The sequence below is a fragment of the Hemiscyllium ocellatum genome, chromosome 16 (genome assembly GCF_020745735.1).
Source record: "Hemiscyllium ocellatum isolate sHemOce1 chromosome 16, sHemOce1.pat.X.cur, whole genome shotgun sequence".
Lineage (NCBI taxonomy): Eukaryota > Metazoa > Chordata > Chondrichthyes > Orectolobiformes > Hemiscylliidae > Hemiscyllium > Hemiscyllium ocellatum.
In genome coordinates, this window is record NC_083416.1 from 75,366,242 (window position 1) to 75,378,583 (window position 12,342).

Below are 12,342 nucleotides of genomic sequence, written 5' to 3' on the forward strand. Positions count from 1 at the left end.
TTAACAGGATTTATACACTTAATGACAAGGTCCTAGAGAGTGTTGCTGAACAAAGAGACCTAGGAGTGCAGGTTCATAACTCCTTGAAAGTGGAGTCGCAGGTAGATAGGATAGTGAAGGTGGCATTTGCTGTGCTTTCCTTTATTGATCAGAGTATTGAGTACAGGAGTTGGGAGGTCATGCTGCAGCTGTCCAGGACATTGGTTAGGCCACTGTTGGAATATTGGGTGCAATTCTGGACTCCTTTCTATCAGAAAGATGTTGCGAAACTTGAAAGGTTCAGAAAAGATTTAGAAGGATTTTGCCAGGGTTGGAGGATTTGAGCTACAGGGAGAGGCTGAACAGGCTGGGGCTGTTTTCCCTGGAACGTCAGAGGCTGAGGAGTGACCTTATAGAGGTTTACAAAATTATGGAGGAGCATGGATAGGATAAATAGACAAATTCTTTTCCCTGGGGTCAGGGAGTCCAGAACTAGAGGACATAGGTTTAGGGTGAGAGGGGAAAGATTTAAGAGACCTAAGGGGCAACTTTTCCATGCAGAGGGTGGTACGTGTATGTAATGAGCTGCCTGGGGAAGTGGTGGAGGCTGGTACAATTGCAACATTTAAGAGGCATTTGGATGGGTCTATGTATAGGAAGGGTTTGGAGGGATATGGGCAGCGTGCTGGCAGGTGGGACTAGATTGGGTTGGGATATCTGGTTGGCAAGGACAGGTTGGACCGAAGGGTCTGTTTCCATGCTATATCAGTGCAGTACAGGACCATCAGCCCTCAATGTTATGCCGACCTGTGTAACCAATCTGAAGCCCACTTCTCTTACACTATTCCATTTTCGTCCATATAACTATCCAATGACCATTTAAACGCCCTTAAAGTTGACGAGTCTTTTCCAGCGACTCGGTCAAAATCCTGTGAAGTCCCTCCCTAACAGGGTGGTGGATCTAACTCCAGCGACGGTCTGCAGCTGTTTAACAAAGCAGAGCACTCCCGCCTACTCAAGAGGGATTAGAGGTGAACAATAAATGCTGCCTTAGCTTGTGACGTCCACATCCCATTAAGGTCAAAAATGAATCAAATATACGATATCAACCAGACAGTATAAAATGCATCAATATAAAATAACTGAAAACGTCAGAAATATTCAGCACTGCCGATCATTCTGAAAAGAAAGCCTTTCTCCGCTGTGCCAAACACAACAGCAAAAATTCTCAGCAAACATCAATCTTAGAGGGAGACTGTGAGAAGTGGCTATCAGGGGAGGGGATGCTGGCGTTGCTGGAAGTCTGTTGAGGGGATTTCCGCGTTCTACACCGGTGTCAGTCAGGGCTGACCGATAGACGGGGCTTTGAAAACAAAAACAAAATGTGCTAACGCGAAAGAAGGCTCGCTTTGTTTTAGATCAGAGACGGAGAAAACCTGGGCCAGAAACCTCCAGTTTTCCCAGTTTCAATCCATTCTAATTTAAAACAAAAAAAGTGAACTGCAGGGGAGGGAAGACATTTAGCGAGCGGTGGCAAATATCAACCACACAACCAGCTAAAATAAATTACCGCAGAATCGCAAGATTTACTGACCACCACCACATTAAAGTGTCATTTAGATACAAGTTAACTCATACGTTTTGGAAGGGACTCAAAACGGAAACAAAGTTTGGCGACACAAAACTTAGTTCCAAGTCTCCCCAGGAGTGGGGCAAGGGTCAGGGAGTAGTTACCTTTGTAATACATCTGAAAGTTCTCGGAGCGGAGAGACTGGAAGATGCCGGCCACCTTCTTGTAGAGATACTCGAAGCTGGTGGAGACATCATGGTCGACGGTGAAGCGGCGGATCTCCCGGTTTACTTCATCTTTCCCCAGCAGGTAAGCCTTCACGTTAAAAGCCATGGCTCGGAAATCGATGGGGCGGCGTGCGACAGACTAGCGGCAGAGAGAGAGAATAGACTCGCTACTTTTGTGTCGGATGTCGCAGCAAGAAACTGATACACAATGTCGAAAGTTTCCTCTTCTCGCTACTCAAGGCGATGGGTAAGCGAATGCTGCGTGCCGGTCTTATATAGACACACTCCCCGCCCCTCGCACACCAGCTGTTACTCAGCAAAACGCCGAGCCTTCTCTTCCGTGCTTTTCCTCCGAGGAGTGCTCCACCCGTACCTCTAATTCCTAAAGGGGGACTGCGAGCATCGACGGGGAATTGGCGAGCGCTGACTTGTACAGGAGACTTCGCCTTTCCTTCAGGCCATCCTATCACCACGGAGATCTGTTCCGCGCACAGTAATATTTACTTCTCGACTTGTTTCGAAGTGGTCGCTGTTAGTCTATTTTGCAGAAATTAAAAAAAAATACACAGTCAACAGCCAAGAATGAGTTGGAGGGAGAAATTTTCCCCTTTGTGGGGAGATGCTGGGCGAAGATTTTAAATAGTCCTAAAATCTAAATATGGTATTCGAGAGAAACGTGTTTAGTAATGAGAATTTAGAACCACAAAAAGTAGATGAGTGAGAAAGAAATAAGGTACATGAAACGTGGTGGCTAATGGATGTTATTTGGGACTGAAGGAGGGCTCAATGTTCGGAACCTTAGTGTTGCTGCTTTACACATGTCACAATTTTCAAAATTTGCCGATTATACGAAATTTGGAATCATTGTAAAGTGTCAGGAGAACGATGTAGAACTTCAAAAAAGCATTGACAAGTTGATGGGGTGGGAGGGCTGCTGGCAGATTAAGTTATACGTTTTAAGGAGTGATTCATTTTGGTAGTCAATGGAAAGGCAACATAAACTAAGGAGTGCTATACAAAAGGGACTGATGGAAGCAAAGGGACCTGGGGGTTTGTGACTGAACATCACAGAAGTTGAGAGGCTGCCAAAGCATACGTTATTGAACTTGTGTAAAACACTAGTTTGGCCTCATCTGGAGTATTATTTCCAGTTCTCAGTGTTGCACTTTAAGACTGACATAAAAGCATGAAAATAGTTCCAGTGATGAAGAACTTCAGTTATAAGGATAGATTGGAGAAGTTAAAATTATTACCCTTGAGAAAGAAAATGAGGGTGAAATGTGAAATCCACATCCATACCTGCCCATGTATTTATTCCATCGGTGCAACCTTCTCCAAACTCACACTGAGAAAATTTCCTGTTGGAAAGGGCAGTCTGCTTGCTGGCTGGCCCTTGCCTAGGTTGGGGGATGCTGCACCAGAATTAAATGCCCATCAAGCACTTAACTAGCAAGCACTCATCCTTCCCAGGGATATCAGACAGCCTGAGGCATTGATTCCACCATCCCAGAACTGGCTGCAAACCAACATTTCTCCATTGACCCATCAGTACCACTAGAAATGGTGGCTAGTGGAACACCAACAGAGACTTTGGATTGATGAGAGGTCATTGAGAGGGGCTTTCAGTCGAAAGGGCAAGTGGTTGGCTATCAGCATGTCACTGTCTTCTCTTTGCGAGGGCACATGATCAGACATTTGGTAATTTTAAACAAAGAACATTCCCTGGATGATGTGATGGGTTAGCTTATTGGGTTTCCACACTTGGCAACTCTGCTGTCTACTGCTAGTTGAATATTGTATTTTGAGTAATGTGTTCAGATTTGGATTTCCATATATATTTTAGAATTTTAGAAAGAATTTGAGTTTCGAAGAATTTGAAGTGACAATTGAAAAAATAAAAATTTTGCTGATTTTGACAGATAGATAGTAAGATCCTATTTGCCTGGCTGCAAACCTATCCTAGAACAAGGTCTCACGATAAGAAGTTGTCCACATAGATCAGAGATAAAGAGAAATATCTACACTTGTAGGGTTGTGAATCTTAAGAATTCTCTACCCTGGCAGGCTGTGAATTCTCTGACATTGAGTAATCCAAGATGCACATTTATAGTTATTTTTGTGGACAACATGGAATCAAGGAATAGGAAGGTAGGGCAGGAAAGCTGATATAATCTCAACAAATAGCAGAGTGAATTTCTTGGGTTGTTGGTCCTGCTTTCATCTTTTATATTCACCATTGTGTAACTCACTGTCATGCCTATGTTTGCATGCTTCTACTGCTTTGGTGAACTTCAGAAAATATAGATCTCTGCATTTACACCCCCAGCATCATTAAAAGCCACAGGAGATCCTTCATTGCTTTTCTTTTTGTTTACAGGATGCAGAGAATATTCTGGCAGCAATTATTACCCTATCCCTCGTGGGGACATGAAGAGCCAAGCAGAAGGTGCTATAACAGACACATTTACAGACCAGGCTGGTTTCTTTCTGTAAATAGGGTAGAGAGCCTTTCAAGATATTTGTTTTTCTGGTGAAAGCCCTCAAATAACCAAATCTATTGAATTCAAATTTCCCCTTAATAGCTATTTCTCGGCTGCTTGTCCATAGTTATATGGACTATGCTTATGTACCATTTTACGATGAGTTATAAAAACAAAATACTGTGGATGCTGCAAGTCTAAAATAAAAACAGAAAATGCTAGAGAAACTCACCATTGAGTCTGTGGAAAAAGAACAGATTTAACATAGAGTTCAATGACTTCCTCAGAGATTAAGTCATATTACATCAAAGTTTTCACCCTGCTTCTCTCGCCACAGACGCAACCAGACCTTATGATTGGTTAGGCTGACCCATGAATTATGTGGAATATTGGAGACTTGACTGGCTCAGGTTTCAGTAGAGGAACTCTACAACAGAGGCCTGACTGTGTCCAGGGAGCCTCAATGGATAGCATCTTTCTCGAGAGTATGGTGCTGGAAAAGCACAGCTGGTCAAGCAGCATCCAAGGAGCAGGAGACTGATGTTTCAGGCAAAAGTCCTTCATCTGGAATGAGGCTTCAGGAATGAGGACAGCATCTTTCTGCTGAATCAGAACATGGTGGGTTCAAGTTCCACTCCAGAGCCTTGAGGACAAAAAGTTGATGTAATCATAAAGGGGTTCCACACTGTCAGAGGTGCTATTTTTTGAATGAGACATTAAAAACCAATCTGTCTCTAAAGAACAGTGGAGTTCTTTCCTGGTGTTCTGGGCCAATATGTATCTCAAACAAAAATCACTGGAACAATTACTACATTTTACATACACTCACTGATTGCGAAGTTCATTAGAACCTTTTGAGGTTGTGAAAGGCACTACAGAAACACAGATTCTTTTTTTCGTTTGGATTTAACCATATCATCTTGATGCTGAAAATCAGAAATTGAAAACAGCAAATATGGAAATACTCAGCTGATCAGATAGAATTTTTGGAGAGAGAAAAACAAAGATAATGAGCAATAATGCATGGGGGAGCAGGGTGTTGTTGTGGAGTATGGATGACAAAGCGCAAGAAAGAGAAAAATAATTTAAAACTAAAATTGTAAAGAGAAAAGACACAATGTGGGGCAGCATTTTTAGTCTGAAATGGTTGAACTCAATGTTGACCTCAGAAGGCTATAAAATATCTCAGGGGGTATTGTTAGAATGACATTTATTAGAACAATGCAAGGCAGTGTGGTCAGCTTGAGGACAGGGTGGAGAATTCAATGACAATGACTGAAAGCTTGGCTTCACTCTTTCAGACTGACTGAGGTGTACCACAAAGCAGGCAGCAGATCAAGTAGATATCAATCATGGTCTCACTGAATAGTGGGAAGGAGAGAAAAACAACTTGTATTTACACAGTGCCTTTAACAAAATAAAATATCCCAAAGCACTTCACCGAGGCACTGCAAAACAAAATATGATACAGCCACGTAATAAGATATTACAGCAGATAACATAATAGCTTGGTCAAAGAAGTATGTCTTAGGAATAAGGGGAAGGAGAAGAATAGAAAGAGAGGAGTATGGGTGGGTTGCGCTTCGGCGGGTCGGTGTGGACTTGTTGAGCCGAAGGGCCTGTTTCCACACTGTAAGTCTAATCTAATCTAAAAAAAAAGGAGTAAGAAGACCCCAAGAGCAACAGAAGTCTTCAAATTGTTCCTTTAATCAGTAAAATATTCCTTGCACTTCAAAGGTGCACTGCAGAGCAAAAGCCAACTCCAAGCCAAATTAGAAAGCATGAGGACAGGTGACAAAAAGTTTCAAGAATGTTAGAGAGGGGATTTTTGAGGAGATTTGTAGGTCAGGTTGAGATTCAGGATGTAGATTTCTTCACTGAGCTGCAAGGTTCATTTCCAGACATTTTGTCACCCGACTAGGTAACATCTTCAGTGGGCCTCCGGGTGAAGCACTGCTGATAATTCCTGCTTTCTGTTTATATGTTTGGGGTTCGATGGGTTGGTGATGTCATTTCCGGTGATGTAATTTCCTGTTCGTTTTCTCAGGAGGCAGTGATGGATGGGGTCTAACTCGATGTGCTTGTTGATAGAGTTCCCGCTGGAATGCCATGCTTCTAGGAATTCTCATGCATGTCTATGTTTGGCTTGTCCTAAGATGGATATGTTGTCCCAGTCGAAGTGGTATCCTTTCTTATCTGTACATAAGGATACTAGTAAGAGTGGGTCATGTGTTTTTGTGGCTAGTTGATGTTCACATATCCTGGTGGCTAGTTTTCTGCCTGTTTTCCAATGTAGTGTTTGGTACAGTTCTTGCATGGTATTTTGTGAATGACATTAGTTTTCCTTGTTGTCTGTGTAGGGTCATTCAAGTTTATTAGCTGCTGTTTTAGTGCGTTGGTGGGTTTGTGGGCAACCCATGATGCCAAGGGGTCTGAGTAGTCTGGCAGTCATTTCCATGGTGTCTTTGATTTAGGGGAGAATGGTCAGGGTTTCTGGGCATGTTTTGCTGCTGAGAAACCAGTGGACTGTGTTCATTGTGTATCCATTCTTTTTTAATACATGGTACAGATGATTTTCCTCTGTGTAGTTTCTGTCTAGCCACTAAATAGAAAGCAGGAATTATCAGCAGTGCTTCGCCCGGAGGCCCACTGAAGATATTACCAAGTAGGGTGATGAAACATCTGGAAATGAACCTTCCAGCTCAGCGAGCAAACCTACAATCAGAAAGAGGGGAATTGGAGAAGCAAAGGAGTTTAACAGGGAAATTTTCATGCTGATGGCCTAAGCTGCAGAAGGCAAGTCTGCCATTGATGAAAAGAAGGCCTCTGCAGATACAGAAGAAGCCAAAATTCCACAAAGGATTGTTGGTTTGGATGAGATTAAACTGAGAGAGTGTGATGAGACCAAGGAGGGAATTGAACAAAAGGATGAGCAATTTAGAATTGAGGTATTTCCAGAAAGGGGACTAACGTGAGTTTTGGGATGATGGGTGAATGAGACTTAGTGAGAGTTAGGACATGGGCTTCAAAATTTCTGGCATGATGTTTGAATTAGCAATGTATTGTCAGACAGGAGACAATAGTGGAGTCTGAAGTTAAGAAGCATGGGTGACGGTTTCAGCAGCAGATAGGCTGAGGCATAGGTGTGGGGAGATGGTAATATTATGGAAGTGGAAGTAGGTGGCAAGGAAATGGGGAAGGAACTGGGTCAGGGTCAAATAGGATGGCAATGATGCAAACTATCTTGGTCAGCACATGGTACGACAAGGGAACTAAGCTGAAGACAGCCTCATGACAAAATATTGTAATCCTGATTCTTAGTTATGATCTAATTTGATGCTCTATAGTTGGAGGTTGTGCAGTTGTGGGGTACTTAGTCTTTACATGTTTCTAAAACACCATGTTAATTTATAATTGCTTGCCATAGATCAGTGATTTTTAAGCTGAAATGTGTGGTAGATCAACTGAAAATATTGATATGTTGTGGCAATCCTTTGGTTCTACCTTCTGTAATAAAGTCCGACACCCAGAGGATGCCAGTGCTTTCGGTACAGCCAGAGAAATAACATGTTTGCAAGTTACAAACACACACAAAGTGAGAGAAATCTGGTGACAGTCAGCTGACCCCAGGAGATTAAAGTCTTGGGTTTGGTAAATTAGTATTTTATTCATGCGACACAAACGTTCAAGACACAAGAGAGTTCTAAGAACTTATGTTTCTTAACAGAGGATATTCCCTCTCCAGTTCTGGTTTAATCATCTGACTACACGGTCCAGTTGCCAATTATTGATTTACACTGAGTTTCATCATTATTGTAACTATACAAAATAAACACAGCTTACGTGTTTGTTGGTTGAAGTAGATGATTTAGAAACCTCTCTGTGTTGAAGGGTAATGTTCACTGCAGAATGTTTTAAAAACTCTTGTTAATTCTTCTGTAACAATTCTCATGTTTGCAAGAAAGTACAAAGCTTTCTTGGAAGTTACACTGGTACTAATTTTTTTTTCTATTTTACAATTAAGGCATAAATCACAACCTGTAACAACACAATACACTTTCAATTTTCCTGAGGAAGAACTTGAGCCTTTCACCACCTCAGTACTCCAGGTCCCTAAGCACTGGAACAAGTACTTTTGAAGGAAACTGAAAGCTTTGATCACTCAAATAGATGCAAAATAATCTTTTGCTCGTAGTGTTTATCAAGTTGTTATAAGAAATAAATTAGAGGCAGTGATATTGCAAGTAAATATCAATGAAAACTGGGCCTGCTGTGATTCAGCAATTCAACCTCTCAGTAATGATTCAGAAAAAAAGTAACCCAGAGCCCGAGTCCCCCCGATAGATCCCCAACACGTCATCCTTTCCAAGACAGCTATTGTATCACCTGACACTAAGTCACACAAACATGTGACTCAAGTCCATTTTGTTTATTAGTGCGTAACGTCACTTTTGACATTTCAGTGAATATATTAACTAAAAGAAATACTTGAGAAAAGACTGGAAAGTTCTAGAAAATGTCTTCATAAAAATACACTTCAGCATTATACAGCATTTATTTCAAAGAAAGTAGTTAAGAGTTGATCTTTTAAGGACATGCAATTTTTATGATTTTTTTCTGCTCTTTATATTTTCCTGACTCTTATCGGGTTACATTATCACGATCCAAATAGTTTGCCATTTTCTTATTTCAGGGATTTTCCAATTGGAAACCTAATAACGACCATTAGATTCATTGCTGTTGATTGCAAATGGCACTTGTAAAGACGTAAAGTCGCCATTTGTCCCAGAGGACCTCAGAGCTGTTATATCTTTAGAGAGTGAGATAACCTGGTGGTGAGTTTAACCCAAGGGTCATTACGCCTCATGCAAGGGACGTGCTTGAGAAAACATGACCTCAGCTGGAACCCACTCTGTTAATATCACTCTGCATTACAACCCTGCTGTACAACCAATTGCAAAGCTAACCAACCTCAAGATCCCTCACTTCTCTAAGAAACAACCTGCTTAAGTAACACTCAAATGGCTATCAGGGCATGGGCTGATAAATGGTAAGTAATATGCATAACATACAAATGCCAGGCAATGAAAATCTCCAAGAACAAAAAATGTATCCATTGTCCCATATCATTCAATGGTATTATCATCACTGAATCTCCCATTATGAACAGCATAAGGGTCATTGTTGATCAGAAACATTGAATGTGTACAGCACATATCTTTCCAGCATTTATTGCCCATTCCAACCAGGGATAGATAATAAATACTGGCCCAGCCAGCATCCCATGAGTGAATGAATAATACATATATAAATACTGCGACTATAAGGGTAGGCCAGAGGCTGGGTATTCTGTGTCCAGTAACTCATTTCCTGTTTCCAATTCCTATCCATAATTTACAAAGCACAGGAGTGTGGTGGATAGATTGCCTGGATGAGTGCAGCTCCAACAACACTCAAGAGGCTCGACATCATCCAGGACAAAAGACCTTGCTTTTTTGGCACCTCATCCGCCATTCACTCTCTTCACCACTGATGCATAGTGGTAGCAATGTGTACCATCTACAAAGTTCACTGTAGCAACTCACCAAGTCTCCTCTGACAATATCTTTCAAACCAATGACATCTACCATCTAGAAAGACAAGGGCAGCAGATATGTACAGCACGACCTGCAAGCTCCCCTCCAAGCCACACACCAACCTGACTCAGAATTATATTTACTATTCCTTCACAATCACTGGGTCAAAATTCTGTACTTTTAGAAGCTGCAATGAGGAAGATAGGATTAGTAACATTTTCCCAAAGATTATAGCACTGAAAGAAAAGTGGCCAGTGGGTTATTTTATCAGGGTTAAGACAGATGGGTGCTGATTATGAGGGTACCACTTCCTCCTGATAGGTACCAATTACTTTACCTTTCACAGTTCCTTCTGGCGAATAGAGAATCTGGTGGTGAAAAGACCATTGATTGGTGAAAGCATTCCATAAAAATAAGTTGAAGAATGTGAAGAGAAAATGCTGAACAATCTCAGCAGGTCTGGCAGCATCTGTAAGGAGAGAAAAGAGCTGATGTTTCCAGTCTAACTGACCCTTTGTCAGCTCCTACCTCACCTTACAGATGCTGCCAGATCTGCTGGGACTATCCAGCATTTTCTCTTTTGGTTTCAGATTCCAGCATCCGCAGTAATTTGCTTTTATTATGTTGAAGAATGCCATCATTCAAAGAAAATAGCAGATTAGTGATATCTTGAGATTGCTGCTCTATATTCTCAAACTTAAGGCAACGAGATGAGTTATTAATTGGGAAAACAACAAAATCTACTGAACCCACGCCAAGGCTGTGAAGAATCAACAAAAATCTATTCAGAGGTTGCTGTCAGGACTGCTAAGACTATATCTGGAGTTGTTGCAAAACATACTGAGTGAAAAGATGAACAGGATTGTCTTCTATCATATCTGACAATGTTTCTGAAAAATGAGACAAAGACAGAGGATTTTCTGGGCTGTCATACATTGTATTCATGCTTCAGTATTGACAAATTTTCCTGCATATGTATCTTCCGATTCTCTGCATTCTTGGAGAGAAAGCATCATGGACATATTGTATGCTACCAAATGAAAGGCCACCATATAATGCTAAAGGTGGTCCAATGTAATAATTTTTTTCATTTGAACTGCCAGCCATATAAACTGGCTTCACGATAAGACTAGGTGAAGACTATGTAGGTCTCTGCCTTGGGAATGTATCTTAGTAGCTCTAGTCAGTGCTGAAACTCTGAAATCCAGGGCTCAAATTTATGTAGCCAGTGGCACTTCTGGAACCAAGGTGCATCTAGATCACAAGAAATGTCCGCAACTCCACATTTGCCTTAGGACAGGCGTTTTGCGTGGCTGAGTTGTCCTATCATATTTTAAAAGTATATTATGCTACTTTACTTCCTATAACTTAAATTATTTTGATGTGGAGGTGCCTGTGTTGGAATGGGGTGGACAAAGTTAAAAATAACACAACACGAGATACGATAATGGATGAATGGACACTGCACAATGATAGTGAGACAGGGATGTTCCCTCCCAGCCGGGGAACACTTCAGCGGTCAGGGACATTCGACCTCGAACCTTTGGGTGACCATCCTCCAAGGCGGACTTTGGGATATGCAACAACGCAGACTGGCCAAGCAGAGGCTGATATTCAAGTTCTGTACCCATGAGAATGGCCTCAACCAGGATCTTGGGTTCATGTCGCACTACAGGTGACCCCATTATACTGTACACTCTCTCTCACAAACACACATACACACACACACACACTCACACAGACCCTCTCTCATACACACACACACTCTTAGACAGACACACATACACCCCCACACTCACAACCACATCCTGTTGCAGGTTTGCACTCGATCACACTCACGTACACACTCTACCAAGAACGCACACATGCAAATACACAATTTCACATGCACTCATGCTCACACTCTCTCCCACACACACCCTCTCTCTCTCTCTCCCCCACATGCATGCATGCGCGCACACACACACATATATAAGTCTATGGGATGAATTTGTATTTGCAGAATTAATTACAGCTACATTCTATTTTGTTCAAAAAACACACAATCTGCAGGCAGTCAATTCATGTAAAATTTTATAAATTCCTTCAGAACCAGTCTGACTCAAGATTGGTATACAGACAGACTCTTAATCATACCTTTAATGCGTTGTCTGACATGTCACCCTTTTTTAATAAAACCTTAAGTTGTCTCGAGAATGTGACTTGAAAGAAGTTCTGGGATCTACATATTAATGAACCAAAACCTGCAACCTATTTTAAAAGATGAAAGACTTAACAACAATCTAGGTTTGTTCAAAATATTGCATCAGTTGCATACATGACACTGTGATCTTTTGCTATAAATTCTGTCTTATGATCCTGCTCCACAGCTACCTGAAGAAAGAGCAGTGCTCCGAAAGCTTGTACTTCCAAATAATCCTTTTGGACCATGACCTGGTGTTGTGTGATTTTTAACTTGAATTATTTTAACCTTACTCTTATAGTATCAACCGAGAACTGGAAATTAGTAA

At 41.5% G+C, this 12,342-nt stretch overlaps 1 protein-coding gene and 1 long non-coding RNA gene across 2 annotated transcripts in view; one reads left to right on the plus strand and one right to left on the minus strand.

Moving 5' to 3' along the window:
- The window catches only part of sqstm1 (sequestosome 1), a 66,374-nt gene that overhangs the window by 18,633 nt on the left and 35,399 nt on the right, over positions 1-12,342 (minus strand). The window contains exon 2 of the mRNA XM_060837395.1: positions 1,714-2,313. Within this exon, the coding sequence (XP_060693378.1) occupies positions 1,714-1,882 (169 nt within the window). The 5' untranslated portion in view covers positions 1,883-2,313. The remainder of the gene's footprint in view (positions 1-1,713; positions 2,314-12,342) is intronic.
- Positions 2,032-4,998, plus strand: LOC132823483 (uncharacterized). Its single transcript, XR_009645552.1, has 2 exons — positions 2,032-2,269; positions 4,154-4,998. It is a non-coding gene; the product is annotated as an uncharacterized LOC132823483 (long non-coding RNA).